This window comes from Ruditapes philippinarum, unplaced genomic scaffold, assembly GCF_026571515.1.
Source record: "Ruditapes philippinarum isolate M1 unplaced genomic scaffold, ASM2657151v2 ctg5437_1_1_1_1, whole genome shotgun sequence".
Classification (NCBI taxonomy): domain Eukaryota; kingdom Metazoa; phylum Mollusca; class Bivalvia; order Venerida; family Veneridae; genus Ruditapes; species Ruditapes philippinarum.
In genome coordinates, this window is record NW_026863609.1 from 13,820 (window position 1) to 39,430 (window position 25,611).

The window sequence follows — 25,611 nt, forward strand, 5'->3', positions numbered from 1 at the left end:
TGTTCATTGTACACTTACATACCAACCTTATCTTTTAATTTTGTTTACAATTTTAACATCTTATTTTCGCCAACAGTGATTTAATACATATTAAAAATCAATCCTTTAAAACGAGCACCACGGGTAATTACGTTCTTAACAAAAAAAAGTAAATCCCTTTTTTTTTGGCAATGCTAAAAGAAATTTTCATATCGTTTCTTCCGCATACCAAACCAAATATTATGAAAAAGCGATTCTACAAGAACACGAAAAAGGAAGTTTGACATTTCGGTAAGGTCATGTCGACCTCTTTGTGTCATTGTATCTTAATCGCACTGAGGAATTAATTAAATCCTTACAGATTAAACCGAACGCTTTGCGTCATATATCTGATTAAATTTCTTTGAAAAGAAAATTTAAGAATCAAACGTACCCTTACAACGGGTACATCTTCAGAGCTTCATCGAATAGTAAAAAATTAAAAGATTTGGGCGGTTTCTGCGAGATGGTGATGATTTAAAGGAGTAAAATTTATATTAAAGATCCTGTAACTCAATTTTTATGGCTTAATCACATAAACATAATGCTCAAATGAAGACTTATCAATATTGTAAAACGCGTAATTTGTGAAGATTTTCCCGAATTTACATTTCATGCTAATAAAGGGAGATAATTAGAAACTCATTTTCTGTAAAGTCTGAGTCAAATTTTTCAATAAGAAATTAATACATATATTTTAATTATTACATATGATGTGAACAATTTTTTGCAGTACATATTCTACATATTCTTCAATGTTTGAAAATTGTTGCAAAAGGATAATCATATACATATATAAAATTTCATTTAAATGTGGTTACAACCTTAATTACACCATACAGGATCTTTAAGACCTTTATTTAAAAAAAAATACATTAATATTGTTGCTTAAACAAGGTTATTCCTTTTTGGAGGGTTCCTATACAAAGAGAACAGCAAAAATGACGTAATTCATGACATGAACACATATTTTATTTACTTAAAACATAAAAATGAGATCAATAGGTACACATATATACTGGCATATTAAAAATATAAACTTTATATACAATATCAAATTAATAAACTATGTAAAAAGATTTTAAAGTCATGTATAAGCAATCGGTCAATTTTTTAATGTTGCTTCCATTTCATGGTATAATATTCCCATTTATCGTCAACGTCTAAATTTATAAGTTGTTCGTGTACACCGTCCTCACATGTCTCTGTCGCAATCTAAAAATAGAACATGATCTATAAATAAAAATGCACATGTTGCGCGCGGATTTAAATTATCACTAATTTGTATGTAACATAATTTGTTGTTGCTACATGTATTCTTACGCAAACGATTCGTGCATATAATTAGTTCTTAAATTACTTATCAGTTATTGAAATTAATCAACTTTTTTACCATTCGCGGTGCAGTTTCATTATAGGGCTGTAAAGGGGGATTTGTGAGCAAGTTGTTCTTATCTGAAATATAAAAAAATTCTCTTGTGGAACTGACATTATATTCGACTTCACTGTATTCTGCCCTTATTGGATGTTTTAAAGTCACGTGGTAACCTAATATAACCGATACTAGGATACCAGAATGTATTGTGCATAGAAAAACATTTCAAAATGGCCGCCTGATATAAAGGCTATGTTTGGTCTCTTATTTGGATGTACTTTGGTCACAGGTTTGGCTGTATATCAAAAGATGACAATATATATTATGCCAGTAGATACAGAATTAAGAAACTTTTTGATTTATCTTTTCTTTTTCATTTTTATATTTGTTAAAATTGTGATAATTATTTCAAGTTTTATCGTTACAGATTGACTTGGTTACCACGTGGTTTAGTCTGCAGGGGCTCCACATAGGTCTTTCATCATATTTTCCTCTGGTATAAAGTCCATATTACTACACGGACAAGCCCTCGTTGGTGCATATAGTGCATGATTTTTCAAATCCTCAAGAACATTGACCGTGTTGCATATTGGCATATCTAAAAGAGAAAATTGAAAAGATAATTATTAAGATTATCTTAAGAAATTCAAACAAAATAATCTTTCTTTCTTTATTTCTGTCTGTTGTTCTTTCTTTTTTTCTTTCTTTCTTTCTTTCTTTCTTTCTTTCTTTCTTTCTTTCTTTCTTTCTTTCTTTGTTTCTTTGTTTCTTTCTTTCTTTCTTTTTTTCTTTCTTTCTTGTTATGTTTGTTTTGCTGATATAAATGCTTCCGGTGTATATCAGCACGTAATTCACCAGCAATTCACCATTTAAGCGCAAGTTTTCCCTAGAATATTTCAAATTAATTGGAATATCATATTTGCCATTATTATGGCAACTTAAAATACATGCGATCAAACGTATCAATAATATATATTAATGTTTTAACTGTTGTTTTTTTTTGAACATTTTTATCTTGACAGTATAAGCTTTCACTTATGTGGATCACTGCCTTAAACATGCAAGAAAAGGTAGTCCACTAGATCACATTGTTTGTGCTGCATTTATACAACCTATTATCAATATAATTGTATTTAGTATGATTAAATCAACTATATCTGTAAAACTAAGGGAAACAACTCGGTAATGCATGCATAAATACAAATTTGCGCATTTGTCTCCCTTATACATATAACTAAATAAAAAGCTAATTTTATCAAATAAACATTAAAGTAAAATTTGGCAATATTTTGAGCACATAATATTATAGAAATATGTATCAGTGCAGTCATTTTTAAATGGGGATTTATTTTGACAGACATCTGCTAAGCGGAAAATCATTGTGGGTCTATAAAAATAAAACATCAATTCATTAAGGATGACAGCTAGCTGTATAAAAATTTCACTGTTTTCCCCAAATCGTCACTGTGAGAAACGGTTTATGGTAATTGACATTACGCCAGAGAAGGGATCGCTCCGCCCACTGATTCACGTGACCTGGTCAGTAAGAACCTTAGACAAAATACGGTACCGATGTATTCGCAAAACAGTTATGCCACTAATGGTACCAATAAAGTTACCTTATATTATTTATGTTTATATAAAATTTTGATGTTCTTAATCGTTTTATTGAATAGTAGATATAGGTATTATTCAATGTATAAATGTATTATGGTATTTTAGAAAAGTAACAAAATAATATCTGCATTAGTTTAAACATATTCATTTCAATATTTTACCTATATTACATTTTACATGTATATGTTTATAATTGTTACATGAAATTGAAAGGGATTAGAATGAAAGAAAACTTATAAAGTTACTCTCCCTAGATAACAAATGATATTTACACAAACATATATGACAGGATAGATAGCAAGATTTCGTTTAAACATAAACAATAATAGAAAGAAAAAACTATTCGCACTCTGGTATTAAACGCAAAGATTATTTCTTGTTGACTTCAATGAAAATCTAAAACTGACAAAATATCAGTATATCTTACAAATTCAAATTATTCAAATATGTAGAAAAGTATATGTTTATGTTATGATCGTTTTATTTAGAAATTGAAGTAGCGAAACATAAACAGTAAAGTTATATTAGTGACAAAAATAAATTTAAAATCATTTTTGGCTTTTATGTTAAATTCAGTTTAGATTATACATTAATTTGTTTTAAAATTTATTCAAAAATTGCATGCTCTTGCTTACTTTTTATGTCAGACATGTGATTATGTATTGTTAACATATATTTGATATAATTCAGGACAAAACACAACGTTATTCTCTTTAAAGTAAGCTTCACATACTTGTTATCTGATCAGACATGATTCATTGGTATTAGTTTTGTATTATACAGATCTATTTGAATATTTAATGTTAATTTATTGAACTTTAATAGAAATATCCTGGTTAGAAAATTTCACCCAAATTTTTATTGTATTTACTCATGCGTTTTTATTGAGGCTATACGTTGTAAACGAAATTCTTCTGGATATTTTTGGACCTTATAATATGTTATGTGATTATGAATTATTATTAGAATGGAAATAAAAGGGTTTGTTTAAACATTTCATTTTTCAATGCATTGTGTTATATAATATAGCCAGGATAAATATTTCGTACTTATTATTTCACATGTAGAAAATTATTGACATTTTTGCGACTTTTGCGACCTGTCAATTATGTCAGTATATTTGGTAACTTAATTTTAATGAATATATTGATAAAAAAGCTTTAAATTGACAAAAGATTAAAATAATTTCAATCTAAATTACTTCTGCACAATTGTCCTAGACAAGAATTAGTGGCTTGTCTAAAGCCCCAGTCACACTAGAGCTTACGACCAGTGAAGACCAGTTCACGATCACCAGTGACCTCTGGTCGCGGACAATCTTTAAAACGTCTTACGACGGTCATCGGTGATCTTTGGCAGTCGCAGGTTATCTTGTTTAGGTCCCACGACCAATTTCAGTCGTAGAAAGGTTTTTGAGCTTGCACAAAAACCTCCTTGCGATCAAACAGGTCGCAAGTGATCTTATAAGGTCTTAAAGCTGTCGCACGATGGTCGTTCGGAAGTGCGACAATCTTACGACATTCTTTACAAATTGCCACTAGTCACTGATAATCCTAAGTAGTCTGTAGTAATCGTGTGATGGTCGTAGGACAAGTTGTAGGTGATCGCATGTTATGTCACGGGTAGTCGTAAGTATTCCCAGGCAATCTTGAGACCATCGTACGTTTACTTATGACCTGTCGTACAATTGTCAATGATGACTTATCTTACGATACTCGCAAACGTAAATTTATCTGTACAAAAATGGTTTTGGTCGTAGACAATCGCTGATGATCGTCAGTTTTACAAGTCGCCGGTGGTCGCAAGTAATCGTAACCTCTAGTGTGACTGGGGTTTTAGGAAAATGGCGGACTTCGCAGGTATCTTAGCGTGGAACTGATAACGATCGCCGATTGGCTTATCTCTGTGACCCCTGCTTATTTGATTGACAGGCGGCGTTATGTCAATTATATTGAAGATACATATATGCATTAAAAAAACTAACTGGCTACATGTACAAAATAAAACAGGTTTCTCTAAATACAAGCATAGGTAAATTAACAGTCTAATTTATCTGTGCAAAAATGGTTTTGGTCGCAGACAATCGCTGATGATCGTCAGTTTTATAAGTCGCCGGTGGTCGCAAGTAATCGTAACCTCTAGTGTGACTGGGGTTTAAACTGATAAATAAGTAACCGATTCATCAACCTAAATGTTGATTAATTTGAAATGCCAAAATACTATTACATAGGAAGTAATTTCAAACACTTATCTTTCAGACTTTTCACTTTACACTCACCTTTAGAACACGGTCCACTATTGCATTTGGATCTCTCCTCGTGACTTCCCGTACAATTGTTACCTCCATTCTGCGGTGCTGGATTCGAACACGTCCTGTTTCTAGTTGTGTACCCATCTCCGCACACTGATCCGCACCGGCTGAAATTTGACCATTCTGACCAACCACCGTCTGTGGATATTTAAAAGTTTTATTTGTCTGTTATCTTTTTACAGTGTGTGTCAAAGTATCTCTGTTTAATAGTATATGTCTATAATTGATCACTTTATGCCGTTGACGGCGATAAAGTGTGATCCTTCGGTCAAATCTTTCGTGTTTTTTCGGCAAACTCCGCAACTTTACGTTTCTTATTAGTTTTTTTTAAAAGCTATTTTAACATACCATTTTTTACTATTGCAGTATAAATGTTTAAACAATAAAAATCTGATTTTTTTTTCTGTAGCACGTACTGAGTGAGGAAGATTTTTGGCGGCTTTCACGCACGAGCACTAGCTAATGATTGTTACATAACCTCGTTAAGTTAATGTCGTATAAATAATAAAGAAATAATATACCGGCATATGAACAAATATAAAGAATATATTACATACCAACAGCGCAAGATGGCATTTCACAAACGGTTATCTGATGTGAAAGTCCGACGCAGTCTTTGCCTCCAAACTGAGGGGCGGGGTAATTACACTCTCTAAGAGCTATTGCTTGACCACGCCCACATGTTACGCTGCATGAAACGTTACGGAAATGGCTCCACCCACCGTCTGAAAACAGATATAATAGTGCCATACTTTGTAAGAAAAATAACATTTTAAAGCACAGGGACAAAAAAATATGTGATTTCATAACGTTGAAATAGAAACTTAACTTTTATTTATTTCATTTGTCGAAAATGTTATTATTTTTCTTTTATACCAAAAATAAGATTAAAGCAAAATAACACAACTTGAACAATAAAAGTATTTTCTTAATTAAATGTAAACATTTATATTTTTATAGTGAAACAAAATGTGGAAACAAGAGAATTTTCTTAGAAAGTACGAGCGAACACATTTTCGGCCCACTTAAACATTTTAATCTTTTTTAACACTTGTCACGAATAAACGTTGAAGGTCACTCAGACTTTTTAACAACGTTAATACCTGAACATTTCTAGGGACATTCAGTCATAGCTCGCTTAACAAAATGGAGACATCATTTCAACTTCATGAATTTACGATTTCAACTTCACGAATTCACGATTTCACTTCATGAATTTACGATTTCAACTTCACGAATTCACGATTTCAACTTCACGAATTCACGATTTCAACTTCATGAATTTACGATTTCATCTTCAAAAATTTACGAAGTTGAAATTGTGAATTCATTTAATTGAAATCATGAATTCGTGATGTTGAAATCGTGTTGAAATCGCGAATTCGTGAATTTAAATTGAAATCGTAAATTCTTAAAGTTGAAATCGTAAATTCGCGAAGTCGGGAATTCATGAAGTTGAAATGTCCCCGCCGGCATTTTGTACAAACTAAAAACCTATACCTATTGGACAAGGCTGTAAAATACGCGCCTCGCTCTGGTTTGATTCTCCAATGCAGTCGTTTTCCGACAGGCAGGACCTCGTTCTCGATCTACTTCCGTTATTACAAGTGGAATTACACGCGCTCCATTCCGACCAATCAGACCACGTGTTTACTGTCAAGAAAAGAAACAAATTATGTACGTGTACATTGATTGTAACACATTTTGATTGAGGTTTTCGAGCTAATCCATTTCTCTTCTTATTTCGAGGTTGTTTTCACGTTTTGGGACATAATTATGGCGACTTCCTGACTCAGCGGTGTCAGGTGGTGTAAAAAACTTCGATATCTTCCCCCATTATTTTCTTTTTTTGGAAAGCCATCGAAAAATCAATGACCCTGAATATGTTACATACTTTCCTTATACATGTATATATAATGTAAGAAACAATCATAATTATGAAAAATCAGATATTTGTTTATAAATATATACATGTATATGTCAATCAAATATTAGAACGTAACGTACCGATGCAATTTCTAAGATTACAATGCTTGAAATAGTAGGCTTCTCCCGTGCAGATTTTCCCGCCATATTTAGGAGCTGGGTTCGTACATGAACGGAATGACGTCATTACTCCACCACCACAGGTGGCGCTACATGGCATATCCTGGTACATTGTGTAGTTACTCCATCCACCATCTAATAATGCAATATATGCATGTGTAATTTACATAATATTATATAAATATCAAATATTAAAAATATTTCGTTCTTTTAAAAGAAAGAACAGTGAGAGGTTAAGTATGTTAATTTTTGGGTGAAAAAATTCTATTTATATCGCAAATTTTTGCTTAAAAAATGAGTCGTTACCTGAACAATACGAACTTTAACAAATACGAAAACATTTTTGCCGTTCTAACTATTCAAAAAGTATTGACTCACCGATCGGACATTCGCTTTTCAAACATGTCTTAAATGCTTGGGCACTTCCAGTACAATTCAAGCCGCCATTTTGAGGACTTGGATTGTTACATAGCCTCCTTCTGAATACAACGCCAGTTCCGCAACTGCGCGAGCATTCTCCAAACTCGGTCCAAGCACTCCATCCGCCATCTTAGAAAATACATAATAATATTGTTTGATCGTGTCTGTCTCTTAAATATTTGATATATTTAAACATTTTTAAAAAAGTGTTTTGTGTTTTGTAATGATTCTTGATCTGCGGCCACATTATATTGATATTCAGTGGCATTTATTTCTTTACAAAGTGACTAAAATCAAAGAGACCTCTAAAAGTATTCAAATAACACTGAGCATGCTTTTAATGAATTTAAAAAAAAAGAAAGAAGAAAAACACTCAAAGACATATCACTAAATTGTGTCTGATGATTCTATTTCAAGACCGACTGTTTTAACATTCTGGTATATAATTGTCACGTTTTTACATCATTTAAAATAATCAAGAGTCTACTGTCTACTGTACTTACTAATGGTGCACGGTGATCCAGTGCAGGTTTCAACATCATGTGTATTACCGATACAGTCCGAGCCGGATGTACAGTGCCGGGATCGTACTCTCATCCCACTACCGCAAGAGACGCTACATGATTCCCAGTTATTCCAACCGCTCCATGTGTTTACTACAATTTGTATTAAAAAATGTATTAAAAATGTATCAATGTATTAAATTTTCATGGGACATACGAAAAAAAGAATAAAAAGGCAATTTGATTAAAAAGAATTAATAATATCCCAAATGTTGATGAAGGCTCGTGGAAATGAAAAAGAAAACCTTATATTAAATAATGCTTCCAGCAAAGGTAATAAAGTCCAGAAAAGAAGAACCGCATCCTTTTAATTTACTTGCTTAAAATCTGTGTTTTTGCATGAGAAAGTTTTTTTTGCACGAAAAAGTTGTTTTGTATGAGAAACCTCTTAATTTATTATTTAGTGATTGCAGTATACAATTTTGATTGTTTACAGATTGAGAGTCGCACAAAAGTTATCAATATCTGAACATGACGCTGACTCCGAAGAAACCCCAACACAGTCGTGTCCACCGTGTACCGGAGTCGGGTTATTACACTGTCTGGACCGTGTCATGTGACCAGTTCCGGAAGTTACTGAACATGCACCAAAATAAGTCCATTGTGACCAGCCGCCGTTTACTGAAATGATAGTTGGTCTTATATGTTAAATTAAGAAAGATTTGTTAGGAAAAAAACGGAAAAAAATATTTATACATATGTCGACATTTTTGACATATGTTTTATGGGTTATTTGTTCTATGATATATGTTTTATTGTAAAAAAAATTGCTCTGAGCGTAACTGCCACAACAAGTACCAAAGTCGTACAAACCATCTATAACACCTCATCCGAAATGTCCAAAGTATCAAAATTATATTCAATAAGTGACTTCTGTATAGACTTGATAAAGAAATGTGAAGGAAAATACAACGTACCTGGGCAGTGCTCTTTCTGGCATGTCCGATACTCAAATTCATAGTTATCTGTTCCGGAGGAAACACTGTCTTCTAAAATAATCTGAGCATTGTCGTAAATATTTCTCACAATGGCCGTCTGCTCGTCGCCGGAATCACCCATGAACGGCTCGCGACAAAAATGTAACTTGACTAAATCGTCGTCGTCATTACAATGTCGCTTCCGGTTCTGCTGACCTACTCCTCCATTTATTTTGCACGTGCCATTGCAGTGTGACCATCCTGACCACGATGACCAAGAATACGGTCCTTAAATAACAATACTGTAATGGTCAATATAAAAAAATGAGTCTAATACATGTAACTGTACTTTCTAATACATCAATGTACCTACATATACACGCTGCCAAATGTTAACACATATATACTTGGATATGACATCATATAACTAAAGCATAAGCTTTCGGTTATGTACCGTTTTTATTCATTTCACGTGTTGTAAAATTTTATTTCTAAATTGTAAATGTGTATACTTGTTTGAAATAGACTATTTTTCAACTACTGAGAATAATAATTTAGATCGTTTTGGAGTAATTTTCAAGAATACAATTTATAGATTACGCCGTGTCATCAGTCATAGATTATAAAAATAATGGAGAAAAGGGATTTTACACTGTCCTAAGCGCTACTCATTTAAGACCCATACGGAAGAGTTTTAAGTATATGAATAACTTATGAATGACTAGCTACATAACACGTATACTACAACTTAAATAGAACGACCCTTTGTAGAGCAATCACCTCTTTCAAGAAAGTGCCCTTTTTATCCAAAAGTAAAATTTATAAATGATTCAACCTCTCTAGCGCAACAAACTCTACGAAACGAACTAAATCGTCGTGTTGCAGAGGGTGTCGCTCAGTAAAGGTATCATTGTAGACGGAACGACACATTTCATGATCAATATCCTCAAAATTACAAAATATGTATTAAATAGGTTTTACTTAGGTAGAACTATTCTTTCTAGAAGACATTTACCTGTATCAATTGCTTGTAAACTTTGTAATTGGTCATTCAAAAACCTTCTAATACGAGCGGCATTCTACGGAATGCCGTTAAGGCCATTGCCTATGAATGTGTTGCTCTGAAACGCGATAGTCGATAGTACGATGGTGAAAACGCGAAATCACGAAACTACGATGGTGAAAACTCGAAAACACGATGATGAAAACGCGAAAGTACGATGATGAAAACGCGACAGTACGATACTACGATGATGAAAACGCGATAAATTATCGTGTTTTCACCATCGTACTGTCGCGTTTTCACCATCGTAGTTTCGTGATTTCGCGTTTTCATCATAGTACTGTCGTGTTTTCATCAATGTACTATGGCGTTTTCACCATCGTACTATCGCGTTTTCACCATCGTACTATCGCGTTTTCATCATCGTACTGTCGTGTTTTCATCATCGTACTATCGCGTTTTCACCATCGTACTGTCGTGTTTTCATCATCGTACTATCGTGTTTTCATCATCGTACTATCGCGTTTTCATCATCGTACTATCGCGTTTACACCATCGTAGTTTCGTGATTTCGTGTTTTCACGATCGATCTATCGACTATTGCGTTTCAGATTAACACATTCCTAGGCGATGGCCCTAGAGGCATTCCGTAGCATTCAGCTCTGAAATGAAGAAAATTGAAATCATGCAAAAATATTTTTCATACTTGCCCTAATTTGTTTCACCACATTCAAGCAAAAACTAATAGCAATATCATGCATGTAAAAGGTTGTAGGCTGCAAATTTTTGATAAATTTACGCTCACTCATTTTTTTTCAACGTTATTTTATGCTAAAAAGGCAACTTCAAAACTTTTCAAAATCATGCAATTCTTTGTAAATATTCAGATGACAATGTATTGCAAATTTTCAAAAGATTAAGTACAGAATATAGAGCAATTTTTTTCCCTTCCACTAAACAAGAAGTTATTTTTTTACATAAAGGGAGACAACTAATTCCAAATTGTAATGGTAGTAGTTGTACTATTTATCTCCCTTGTAATAACGGAAAAAATTGTTAAAAATCTTCTTACCTTGAGAGAAGAATACAGTTAGAACTGCTGTCAAAATAATTGCAAATCCTGGCCGATTAATCACTGTATTTCTGTTGTACCAGTATTTTCTTATAATATTCAAATTAGTAAAAGCATTTGAAATGTATTCAAATCAATAACGTGAAATGTTCTGACTGAAAACCAGATCGTAAAGGACCTTTATATACGTAAGGTTGTTTTTGAAAAATGTCTCCTCCGGTGAAGGGACATGTCCTTCATCCAGTGCAAGGTTGGTCGGGGCCCGGGGCGGTAAATATCTTTATCTCCATTAACATACAAATAATGACCCCATTCTTAGAGGTCAATTCGTGGCTATAAGCTCGGACGAAGTATAATGGTGACGTCACAGGCTGCGATACTATTTCAATTCAGAGCTACGGTGTTCCGTAAGGAAAATTGTTAATTCGCCAAACATTTATGAACGATATGATTATATGAAAATTTGTTACCACTGTAACTCGTAAGTCGATACGGAAGTACGATTAGACGAAACGATTGTAAAATTAAGCGACACGAGCGTGCGATTAGACATGCAAATGTACCACATGGCGATACGAATGTACGAATAGACGATCAGAAGACGATATGATGACAGTATGTTAAGGCGGTACAAAAGTAAGATAAAACAAAACGAAAGAATGATAAGAAATTACGATAAGTCAGTACGAATTTAAGATAACATTATATGACAGTGCAATCAGGCGATACAAAAATACGTGGAAAGATACCAAGGTACGTACAAATGACTGGGCAATGGGAAAAGAAAGCCCAAACTAATAAGTCTTTAAAAGCATGTTCATTTAATTAATTTATGTTTTACTGTCACTGCTTGAATGGACGATGACACAAAAAGTCCATGCGATTAAATGGATTGAATGCAAATGTTCAATATAAATATATATATATATATATATATATATATATATATATATATATATATATATATATATATATATATATATATATATATATATATATATATATATATATATATATATATATATATATATATATATATATATAGCCTTTTCGAATTTTTGAATGAAAAACATCTCATCCGGTCTGATTAATGTTTATACCATGAAGGTAACCAAAAAAAGGGCACGATAACAAACGGTAAGATATAGCAGAAGAGCGTTATCAATATTGTTTTCTATCGTAGTGAATTATATCTGCATCGTTTTATCGTGTTAAACAATGATGGCCCTTACGGACCACCGTACACGGCTGTTTAAATGCGTCCATGGGTAAACATCGTGAAGTAAACGGTCAAAGGGCCGAAAAACAACTTGACCGTGTCAAACATTAAGATCAATGTCCTGTTGGCTGAACATGTTTTTGCATCCTAAATCCGCCCTTCGGACACTATTATTTCCGACCCGAAGACATGAGGCATGGCCTTGAAGGAAGAACTTGGACGATTGTAGTTTCAATAAATTATGTCCATTTCGGAAATGGACTGTAATAACAGGTACCGCCTCTTAGCAAGGGGTCATTGCTTCGATCCCTTCCCGGTCACAGCCAAGTTCCCTAATCTAACACCAGTATTACTGTATGATATTACTTAATGTCAGGAAATGAGTTCGATAATGGTCAATATTAACATCCGGTTTCCATCACAATCTAGTGAAATTATCAATAATTATACGGGAAAATGTATTTAATAGCCTGTCTTCTCATCTAAAGGCACATTACGCATCAGAAAGGAATATAAACTATTTTTCTTGGGAAGGTGCAAACTATTGTCAAACACGTTTTAAAAAAATATTTTAACATATTTGATACTTATCACCGGAAGTAAGTAGTGATGAATGATATACATGTATAATTTGCCGTAAATGTCGATTGATAGAAATATACACAATAGTTATAACTATTTTTTTAACGGTAAAAAAGGAAGTTGAAAACAGCTGACCAATAGGAGATATCGGTGTTGAATACGTTGTCATTGGTAAATTCCATAATTTGGCTAAAAAACACCAACCAATCACTGGTGTGTTTGTGTACTTGGGATATTACCTTGAAATTATACCTAGGTGAGGGATGAACATTTATTAGTGTGTTTTTGAAAAGAAAACTGAAATTGATCTTATTCGTATAAGCTACTAGATTGCCTACTTGATTGCTACGAGCAGTTATTAGATCTATCTTTTACAAATATTGTAATGTTTACATTAGACTATCTACATTAAATTGAAACACTAGCTAAAATAAGAAATGTGCTGTAACAATTTCAAGGCCTGCTTCTTTGATTACCTTAATTTTTTATTTTTGTTGTTGTTGCTGCTGTTTTTTTTGTGTGTGTTTTTTTTCTTTAACTTTTTATCAAGCACGTCTTTGGAGCCTAATCATATCGCGGCCCTATCTAGCTACACATGACCTTTACCTGTGTGGCATGGCCAGTTTCCAAGCCAGTGTGGACTGTCGACCTTGCAAAAAAAAATTTTTTTGTCTTAGTTGGGATTCGAACTCACAAGTTTGGGATAAGGAACCTGACCTGGTCACCTGTGCTACATTTGGTCTACAACCAACTTCCTGTATAGTTTTTACCCTGCCTTAAAAAGATCTCAGAGATGTTTACGATTGTGTATTAAGATATTTTCTTAATCTTTTTTAAAAATACTGTCATTCTTTTAAACTGATATTGTAAAATTTTCGTACTTTCTTACTTCACAGTGGATTTTCAGAATACATTGTACATGTATATGCAAATTAGTAAGTCCATAGATTGTACATTTTATGAATAACAAACAGAAATGCTGACTCTAGTACCTAATTCAACTTGACTTGTGATATGATAATGAACATGTAACAGTTTAAGGACAAGGCATGACAAAAAGTGTAAGAAAGAGTCAAAAACTGGAATTTCAAGATAACAGAACGTAAGTTAATTTTAATCTATACAAATATTGAAGCTTATTTGAAGCGGACCAAAAAAATGCGAAAAGGAGAAAAAAATCTTAAAAACATGGAAGGAAAATCTTTCGTTGAAAATAGGAAGTATAAAAAACAGCGAATTTCTGACGTTGAATTTATGAGATCGTGAATTCAAATTTTGTTGAAATCACAAATTCATAACGTTGACGTTTTGACTTCATGAAGTTGAATTCGTAACCTTTCGAACTTATATTTATTTCAACAATGGGCTTCTATCTAATTGAATTTTAAATTTTCATTGTAAATGTATATAAAATATGAAAATAGCATGTGTTGTAATAAGAATGCCCGAAAATGGATGCAGCAATAAATCTGACGACCTATGATAAACAGTCCAGAATGAGACTGGTTCATTTTGCATTTAACTGGAACTCCTCAGCTTTTATCCACATGTATAAACACCCAAACGTTGGGGTTATTCAGCTGCTTTTACGAGGTAAATGATTAGCACATTTGTGTTCAAAGAACTTTTTACATCAAATAATCACAATTGAATTCATTCGTAAAACATAAGTTGTCAGTATTTGAACAATAAAGGTCTCCCACGCAGTGATCTCCCCTTACAGGATTAGATCACTTCCATCACAACATTTTCGTCAAAATTTTTGACGATATAATTTTTTTTAGTTTTGATATTTATTTTATAAAGTAAACACGGTTTACTACTGTTTATAAGACCGTAATATGTTAGATGTGAACTAAAAGTGAAAAAAAAATATTTTGGAAATAATTATTATGAAAATATTTTTAGTAACGTATCGCACCGTTTATTTCCAAAACAATGGCTGCTGTCGAATGAGAAATCATTCAAGTAATCTTAACTTAACAAAAATGAACTTTTTTTAATCATATCGACAGATTTGACATCAATACTTAAGTTATAATGTCACTATTTATTACAGAAAAAAATAAATTGTTACGGTTAAATTTTTTTTCCCCCCCCGCCCCATCCTTGGGGGGAAAAACACAACCATTGATAACCAACCATCTCACGTGAACTTGTGTGAAGAAGCACCCTGTGCGCGGAGTTTGAGGGACTTTCATCCGACCCCTCATATCGGTATGCTTTGCGTATTTTAAGTACTTTCAGCGCTTTGATTAGTATGCACAAACACCGTGCCAGCATTGCAGTCATGTTGAATCTTTACTCTAATGAGTGAAACGAACGTGTAGGTCGTGATGGGGCTTTCATGTTTGTGTAAAGAGTAAGGGGCATTAGCGAGGCTTGGCCGGTGTGTTTATTCAGGTCAGTGAGGTGAATAATATTTGCTTAGAGATTAAATACTGACCGAGTGACGTCAGCAGGTCAGTTTATCACTGTGCTTAGTTGACCTTAAATAATGTGGACACGTTTCATTTTCGGCGTGCCGGAGAAAAAAAAAGCTGTCAAGAGATTTAGTTAAAACATACTTAGTATTCAAACTGGACTGAAAAAAAAAAACACATGTTTATGGAACATAAGTATATTACTCACTTCCGAGAACGCTTCCTGGAATTTTAAGAACCCGTGTCAAACGAAGACACATGGCCGTTATCCCACTGAGTGGGGCTCAAACCCATGATTCCGGGGTGAGAGGCAGCTTCTTTCACTACAGACCACTGTTGCCAACAGGTTCAATTGAATCAAATATCTAACTGTGTTTAACTCATTTCTAAAATAAATTATGATAAATTGTAAAGTTTGATTATAATTATATCAATGCATTCATAGGTAATCGGCGCGTTGATTGGTCACTACCCCCGCACCCCCCTCCCCCCTCACCCCACACCCACTCTACAGCCCTCCTACCTCTCAAAACCATGTAAAATACAGTACTTTTCATTTGAAACATGTTTTAATATTTGGTTTATGCTTTTAATTCAATAACCTTCATTTCCTACAAAAAATAAAAAAATTGATACATATATATTTAGTAAAGGTATGCAACTCGCCGCTCAATTTTCAGCACTCATCTTAATATGAACTCCATAACTTCAACATTTTTTCACCAATTTTCAATATTTTGGTACCAAATGGTAGGGAATTGATTACTCTTAAAGGAATTAAAGTTGTCATTACAATCATTTCAAGTTATAAGAAGATATGTAATCTCGAAGTCACCGCAAGTGTAACTCGACAGTGATCTGACCGCTGGGTTTTCTTCAAAATTACCCGACTAAACGGCAGTTTATTCGAAATGAATGCATATTTCATTGTATTGCGCATATAAATATGATCAAATTATATTATTATTTGTAATAACTGTTCAATCAAAACAGCTTATAAAACTATAACAAACCTTTTTTCCTACATGTATAAACGGAAGCATTCGTATGGAGTATTTTCATTGGTCGTATGAAAACCTTAGACCAATGAAAATACTCCGTACAAAAATGAAGGGGAGAGCACTCTGTAGAACTATTACTTTCATTATAATTTGGAATTTAACATATAGGAAAAAAGGTTTGTTATAGTTTTATAAGCTGTTCTGATTGAACAGTTATTACAAATAATAATATAATTTGATCATATTTATATGCGCAATACAATGAAATATGCATTCATTTCGAATAAACTGCCGTTTAGTCGGGTAATTTTGAAGAAAACCCAGCGGTCAGATCACTGTCGAGTTACACTTGCGGTGACTTCGAGATTACATATCTTCTTATAACTTGAAATGATTGTAATGACAACTTTAATTCCTTTAAGAGTAATCAATTCCCTACCATTTGGTACCAAAATATTGAAAATTGGTGAAAAAATGTTGAAGTTATGGAGTTCATATTAAGATGAGTGCTGAAAATTGAGCGGCGAGTTGCATACCTTTACTAAATATATATGTATCAATTTTTTATTTTTTGTAGGAAATGAAGGTTATTGAATTAAAAGCATAAACCAAATATTAAAACATGTTTCAAATGAAAAGTACTGTATTTAACATGGTTTTGAGAGATAGGAGGGCTGTAGAGTGGGTGAGGGGGGGGGGGGTGCGGGGGTAGTGACCAATCAACGCGCCGATTACCTATGAATGCATTCATAATATCTATTATTCATATTTTTAATTTACAATGATTTATTTTACCAGACCGAGCAATCATTTAAAAAAGATAACATGCATAAAGTTTGCAAAATATTCCTACCATTTAAACACGCTTGAAATATAAATGGCTGCTGACAAATTGTGTAGTACTATTTGTTAATCCTTATATAAAATGTTTTAAGTAAACTGTATTGTAAAGTCGTAAAAATCTCTTATATGTTCTATAGTCGCGTAGAAACGGTTAAATGTATTGCAATATAACCATCGGGTAGCCATTCGGGTTATATCAGCTTGTAGCCAGCCGTTTAAACTTGGTCATATAACCTGTATAATACAATTACATTTATATTTCATAGTATTGTTTAAAGATTTGGTTTGTGAAAACTGATACGCAGCCAGTTTTGTTGAAAGTGATGCAAGGTATTTAAATGAATGTATGAGCTGTTAATTTAAAGGGATTGACGCTATAAATGTAATTTTTAAAAAGTCAGGATCGCGACGCATAAATCGGACCTGTATTTCGTATATGGCTGCCATTAAAGGCAACGATGCTAGCTAATGAACAAGTAGTGAAAAAAGTCAGCCAGTTTATCATTTTAAACAACAACATTTCGACAAATTAAAGTCACGTGACTCATGTGTTGTCTCCGTTTAAGCTCCTGTCTGACATGGACCACTATTGCATTGAAGGCGCTCCTCGGAGATACCCGTGCAGTTTTTCCCGCCATTCTTGGGTGCTGGGCTCGAGCATGTCCGATACCGCAAAGTGTAGCCATCCCCACAAATAGACCCACATTTGGTATAGTCTGACCACCTTGACCACTGACCATCTGTAGATCAATATTATACTGAATCCCAACAGTCCAATAGCAAAAAAGGTAATTACTGATAACAAATATTTAAATCGTTATGCATGAGCTAGATAAAGTTTTTTCAAAACCAAAATTTGAAAATCTGTTTTTTGATTTACATTTACATATGATAGCCCTTCTTAAATCAATCTACCTGTTACACATGACGGCAGACTGCACTCCGATATTCTGTGGGCTATTCCGTCGCAATATTTACCGCCATTTTGTGGGGAGGGGTTGTTGCAGTATCTCAGCGAAACTAATTGGCCACGCCCACATGTAACGCTGCACGAGATATTCACAAAGTCGCTCCATCCACCATCTAAAATTTAAAGTTTGAACAAGCTTTGAAAGATACCATTTACATTTCTTAGTTTGTAACTCAACAACAACAGCAACGACGATCGATGTACGACAAGGATATTGATACTACTTAAAAAGATGGTGATGATGTAGATGATGATATTGATGGTCATACTACTACTAATAATGATGATGATAATAATAACAATAATAATGATAATAAAGATGATGATGATGGTAAATAACAATGATAATGATGATGATGATAATGATGATGATAATCATAATGATGGGAGAAGAATGATTATGATATAAATAATCATTATAATAATAATACCAACTGTTTGCGGACATGACGTCTTAACACAAGCCATTGTCTCGCGGCTTGCTCCAACACAGTCGTTTGAAGACAGACACGTGCGTGCTCTTGATTTCGTTCCGTTTGCGCATGTCGCGCTGCAGTTGCTCCATGGAGACCACGTGGACCACTGATCAACTACAATACATGTACAATAGATCACTAATTTCGTGATAGAAGAACTGTAGGATTATTCTTGCTACCTTCAGAAGCTATGAGATTGTTTATAACCTTAGCTGTTCGTAGTCCGCTACTCAGACAAAAAAAAACAAAACAAAAAAACTTAAATACGTTTGTGAAAGATCCTGTATGTTGTAATTGAAGTTGTTACCATGTGTGTGTATTTGCGTTTATTTATACTCGCCACCGGTTGCCCATATGGGCGAGCCCTCCAGAAGAGTATTAGTCATTTTATTTTTCGGAGGATAGTGCAATTACAGATACAGAAAGATGCCCCAGTTCCAGAAGCTTCTCCTGGTTCTTTAGCGTGCCAAGTGTTTAAGCACCCATACACGGGACCTCGATTTAAAGTCTCATCCGAAAGACTGATTAGTAATTTTAGTTGGCCAGCCCGGGAATCGAACCCACAATGTCGAGATTACAAGTCTCGCGCTCTAACCGATTGAGCTATGCGGGCTGGCAAATTGTTACCACACTTATCTGAAACTTTATATAATTATGTTATATATGCTTATAAAATATTTTTCAAGCATCGGAGAACATGTAAAATATGTACTGCAAATATTTGTACACATTATATGTAATCATTGAAATATATGCATTCATTTTTTATTGAAAATTTTGACTTAGACGTTATAGAAATTAAATTTCTAATTACCTCCCTTTATTTACATGAAATGTTAAATTCGGTAATAATGCTTTATGGAACTTACAATATTGATAAATCTTAATTTGACTATCATATTTATGATGTAAAACAATGAATAAATTTGTGTCACAGGATTTTAGATCAGAAAATTTTACCAAGTGAATGTTTACACATGCGCAAATACATGTGCCGTAATAATATTTGAGTTTTGTGTTTATAAGTACCTTTGTCTTATCAGATTGTTTATTGTATACAAGGTTAAAACATTAAAGCTTCAATTTCAACTTCTATTTGTCCATCTAGTAATTTTTATAACTATAACAGCTTAAAATACATATTCTCAAAAAAAAAATCTGTTTCCTGCCTATAAACATATACTAACTTTATACCTATACAGTTCTTCAAATAGCACTGGGATAATTTGTATCCTTCACCAGGGCAATCCTGCCCGCCATTTCTCGGCGTTGGGTTTGTACATGATCGTATTGACGTCATTATTCCTATTCCGCAGGTGGCGCTGCATGCCAAGTCGGTAAAATTACTCCATCCGCCGTCTTAAATTAATGATACAGCTAGTGAAACAAAACGCAACTATTATATTTTTGAATCAAATATTAAACTATCAGATGTAATTGCAGCCGTGTTATTTGAGACATCAACACATAATTTTTCATACTTGAATAACTAATTATCCAACAAAGCATCAAGCAGCTAATTTTACGAAACATTCAAATCATCTATCGGAAAAAAATACCTATAGGACAAGGGAACGTTGCGCATGCTCGGAAGTCCTGGGCACTTCCTGTACAATTTTGTCCGCCATTTTGAGGGGCAGGATTATTACACTGTCTGTGCCTGTGCTGAACACCGTTTCCGCACGTGCGTGAGCAGTTTGCAAAGTCCGACCATGATCCCCAGCTGCCATCTAAATCTTTAAACGATATGATTCAAATAAATTAGAATAAATCATTACATACCTCTTTTTTGAAATGTTCTTATGAAATGCAAAGAAAGTCAAAGTGATACTGTTTTATTTTTTACTTATTTTTTTTTACATACTGTAGCCATCAACATACATGTATGTGCAATGTTTTAGAATCTCTGTTACCATGGTTACATTTAGAGATATTAATTCACTAGACAAAGCTTAAAGGCACATTATGTCTCAGAAATACATATTTCTTGTTTCTTTAGAAATGTCAAATATGTGTTTAATAATGTTTAAATAATGTTTTACAACTGAAAAAGTAGCGTTTAACATGCATGTATGTATCATAAAGTTAGGAATATATAAACAAAATAGTATATTGACTTCCATACAAAATAGTTATTAACTATATTTATACCAATTGCCAACAGAAGTATATATTCAGAAGGTATTGTATTTACCAAATGAGTATTATGTTTTTGGAAACTGTAACAAGATACCAAAATTAAACTATTTTTGAGAAATAAAAATGATACAATTTTGCAAAAGAAACCTTTAAACTTTATTTATTCGAATGCGAATGAGAACCAAACTTTGTAACTTTTAATTTATGTAATAAATTATATTAATATTATGTTTAATGTTGCGAGTGTCCAACACTATGGCTGTCTTATAAGGATACTCTTATAAGCATGCAAGACTGCCAATATAGGCTCGGACCTATAGTGCATGTTAAACTGTTGTAAAACACGTCACACGTATATATGGGATCAATTGTTGATTATTTATCTCAACATACCTATTTGACAACTTTGTTTAAAGCATGCACCGTACTGGATAGGTTCACCTATGCAATCTATGCCGGTGCTACAGATCCGTGGCCTTGACCATTTACCTATTCCACAGCTTACACTGCACGTTGACCAGGTTTGCCAAGGGCTCCATATATTGACTGATTCTATATTAAGATCGGAAAATACATCATTATCAAATCTATTGCATATTGAAATGAATATTAAACATATATTGTACACGAAATGATTATTAAAAAAATTGTAATATATACATGTATATTATCATATGCATAACCTCCTGTTATTAATTCCTTGTCAAGTTATTATTACAAACCTACATCAAATGGCAAAAAAGTGTCGAACAAATATTTCCAGTTCCTACATGTCAAAACACTCTTAATTTTAGTCAAGATTATTAAAGGAACTCCACTGGGATCCAAATACATGTACCTAAAAATATAAAATTCGAAACTTTTACACAGATCGGCTAGGGTCACTTAAAATCAGTAAGATATGCAGCAGATTATTAACTAACATACTTCTAAAGAAGTAGACTAAAATCATATTTTGTCTATTCTTTGTCCGATTTGCAACGCTTTTTAATTTTGGGTCATTTTAACAATTTGAATAAATACTCTGGAAGCAAATGAGCTTAATGTGCACGAGTTATTATTGATCTAGTTATAGATCAAATGAAACATTAATTTCAGTCCAGTCATGTATAAAAAAACCTCAGTGAAGTCCCTTTAACTTATTTAAAATCTTGACATCTGGACCATGTTAAACCCAGTTAGAACTAAATCAATCAAACATGTCAGATATGAGTAAATCACGTGCATTTACCGTGCATCGCACACGTCACGTGGCATGTTTTCGTTTCATATGCTGTTAAGCCATCATTTAAGTTTATTGCATCCGACCGTTCCACATGTTTTGCATCTCTTCTGAATACTAGTGCGCCGACGTTGCCCACGTATGGAACTTGGCATAAATGTACTTTGACATAGAACCTTCCATCGTCACAGTAACGTGTTCGAACACTTTGTCCAATGCCGCCAGCGTTCACACATGTTCCGTTACAGGAAGTCCAATCGGTCCACGTTGACCATTGATACGGGCCTTCAAAATGTGCAACAATATAAGTAATTTTTGTACATTTTAACAGACTTAACCAAAAAGCTGTTTCACTGAAATAACAACTGTTGTTGTATATATGAAATATCATCCAATAAAAGCCAGTTATTGCTGATATGAAATAGCAACCATCCATTAAAACCAGTTTTATCATAGTTTGGGGACCTTTCTGTTGAAAATGTGTCAGAGTTAAATCGTATACATATACATGCACAGTGCGGTATCTTGAGTGCAGGTATTAGTTCCCCGTGCAGGTATTAGTTATAATTGTTGTATATATGAATGCCATCCAATAGAAACGAGTAATTGTTGTATACATGAAATATCGAATATCGACCATTACAAAACAAGTTATTGTTATATATATATATATATATATATATATATATATATATATATATATAAAATATCATCCATTATAAAACAGTGTTTGGTGTATGTATGAAACATCATCCATTTTAAAACAGTGTTTGGTGTATATATGATGAATCAACCATTAAAAACCAGTCAGTTCCATATATATGAAATACCATCCTTTAGAAACCAGTTATTGGTGTATGTAGAAAATATCAACCAGTCAAAACCAGTTATGAAATATCAACCATTGGTAACCAGTTACTGCCCTTTTTTCAAAGTGACGGCATCGAAGTTTGCATTCAACAAATGTATTTTCTTTATCAAACCATGTTTCAGAACAATAGAATGTTAGCAAAATAGATAAATTTTACCTGTATATATGGCAGCCTCTACAAATCTTTTATCAAGTGATACACTGCCGTCTGTAACAAAATCACACTAATATTTTGCACTCGTATCTGCTCGGTCGTTTTCGTCAAACTTCGGATAAAGTTATTATGAATGATGATGATGATTTGATAATTTTCTTTGGACCGGGCGGTCAAAGATAACCTACGAAAGTGCAAGCACTTATTTCCAGTAGGGTCCTTATCTCAGCAGACTAGATACAAGGGAATCCGGGAACCAGTCCCTAGCTCTTATTGAATAGATTCCTTGGTTCTTTTACATGTCCAATGTATAACACTGATACATGCCAGGATAACCTGGGTTTCTTACCAGTAAACCTCTGAAACATAGCCGAGATGTTCCTATTGTAATATTTTGTACATTACAGTGTGTAGCTTTCAAATGATTTAAAAGTATGTATCTTTTCGACAATTGGAACGATGACCCCTATGATAATAAAGGAAACTTAGCATTCTTGAGTTTTATGCCCCTGGTCAAGTTTGGGAACTGTTAGAATTGAAGCCCTTTTCATGCCAATGTTAAGCAAATTTGTACGTTAAATCCACAAAAGTTTAAGCGTCGTATAGACCTGGCGGAAGGGCGGAAGGAAGGTAAAGATATTTATAAGTTCATTCCCATCACCCCAGCCCTCACACGGCGGAGGCATGGTGAGAATTAACTAATGATTTACTTATGTCTATAACGCTAATACGAAATTTTTTATTGGGTATTTAAATTTGTACATGATATAACTCACATCATCACATTCGTTCAGAAGCAGGTTAAGTCCTTCTAAATTTAATTAAAGTTAAGCAGTTAATTATTGCACTAATGTAACGATATGCTTTTTAATAAACCAGTACTTTATCTGTGTATTTATCACAAAGGTCAACAGTAGCGAACACACGTGACTTTTAAAAATATGTGTTTTGTGTAAAAATAATAAAAAAATCAACATTCGATTTAGGTATTTTGTGAATACTTTTCTAAATGAATTGATTTTATTTAATCAAAAGCCAAATATTGTAACACAGACAACAATTTCTAAGCTATTTCAAAATTCCCTACAAGCTCATTTTAGCAAAATCGTCAGCCAGCTTAGTACACTTGTACCGAGCTCAGAGAGATGCTCAGAGAGGTCAAAGATGAAATACATAATACAAAATTCACATCTCAAATTCTGAATAAATTACCTGCTTTACACAGCAACAAAAGCAGCAACGTGGAATAATTAAACGGCGAATTCCTGAGATCCATTGTATCATAAATTATAGAAAGTGAACAAAAAACATGTCCTAAATAGGTTTTTAACGAAACATAATTAAACTGACTGATAAAAAGTGCTGCATGTACTATGCTCGTGTCACGAAACTATTTCGTAATCTCTCATAAATTTAAAATCTCATGCTGATAACTGAAGAATTTTTACATTTTTATAATTACTCAATTCTTATAATTATATCATGCACGCGTTTAAGTAACCAATTATTCAAATTATATATCTAACGTTTATCAGATTACATATATATTTATTCTTTATTATAGTCTCATCTATACACATATATACATATAAAACATTAAAAACATTTAATTTGTATATAGCCATTCTCGAAAGAATTACAAGAGACTTGTTACAGCTAATAATAAGAGGGATAACTCCACAGTTTGTAGTTTTACCTCCCTTATTTCCCTTATTATCACGTTTGTGCATTGTTTCTGTGTTCTTAGTTGTTTTTTCCCCATCTTTTTTGCGCATTCTACTACTTTTTAATATACAGTTCATTAAATGTGTTTGTTGTTTAACCTCTTGTCATTTAAGATAATTTAAAGTCACGATGCCTTTACCACGTAACTTTTCTTTATTGTTTTTAAATGAATTGTAGAATTTGGTGAGTAACATTTATTAGTATGAACCTCTTTTTTTTCGGAAAGTGAAAATGCGTTTATTTCTTAAAGGCACATAATGCTCAGAAATGAATAAATATTTACTTCTTTAGAAATGCCAAACATTAGTTTTATAATGTTTAAACAATGGTTTTAGAGAATGCTAGATGTTTGTTAACTGAATGAAGTAGTGCTTAATGTAAAAGCATATGCCATAAAAGAAGCACAATGTAAACGAAACAGTATTGTATACTTCCACACAAAATACTGAATCACTGTAAATGTACTAATTGGCCAATAAGTAACTTGTTGGAATCTTTAAAAGATACCAAAATAAAATGATTTTGAGAAATAAAAATGAAAAAGCATTTCTGGGACATAGTGGGCCTTTAATGCACAAACAGACACGTTCACTCAGAATACTATTTGGATGAGTGGAAGGTAGTCAGTGGCTTATTTTAAGGCT

At 33.2% G+C, this 25,611-nt stretch overlaps 2 protein-coding genes across 2 annotated transcripts; both read right to left on the bottom strand.

Annotated features, from left to right (window-relative positions):
- Nucleotides 1–1,034: 1,034 nt before the first annotated feature.
- LOC132722692 (SCO-spondin-like) lies at nucleotides 1,035–24,618 on the bottom strand. The gene is made up of 20 exons (XM_060707214.1): nucleotides 24,455–24,618; nucleotides 23,246–23,296; nucleotides 22,227–22,502; nucleotides 21,389–21,547; nucleotides 20,416–20,592; nucleotides 20,051–20,215; nucleotides 18,812–18,970; nucleotides 18,326–18,493; nucleotides 17,978–18,150; nucleotides 15,806–15,899; nucleotides 9,268–9,555; nucleotides 8,291–8,443; nucleotides 7,746–7,916; nucleotides 7,329–7,502; nucleotides 6,822–6,974; nucleotides 5,879–6,046; nucleotides 5,289–5,459; nucleotides 1,819–1,991; nucleotides 1,412–1,473; nucleotides 1,035–1,233 (listed from the first exon to the last, which is right to left on the bottom strand). Exons 1-18 carry the CDS (start codon nucleotides 24,516–24,518, stop codon nucleotides 1,843–1,845), a joined length of 2,913 nt encoding a protein of 970 aa, XP_060563197.1. The 5' UTR covers nucleotides 24,519–24,618; the 3' UTR covers nucleotides 1,035–1,233; nucleotides 1,412–1,473; nucleotides 1,819–1,842.
- LOC132722690 (semaphorin-5A-like) lies at nucleotides 8,381–10,827 on the bottom strand. Its single transcript, XM_060707212.1, has 2 exons — nucleotides 9,268–10,827; nucleotides 8,381–8,971 (listed from the first exon to the last, which is right to left on the bottom strand). Exons 1-2 carry the CDS (start codon nucleotides 9,407–9,409, stop codon nucleotides 8,781–8,783), a joined length of 333 nt encoding a protein of 110 aa, XP_060563195.1. The 5' UTR covers nucleotides 9,410–10,827; the 3' UTR covers nucleotides 8,381–8,780.
- Nucleotides 24,619–25,611: the final 993 nt, after the last annotated feature.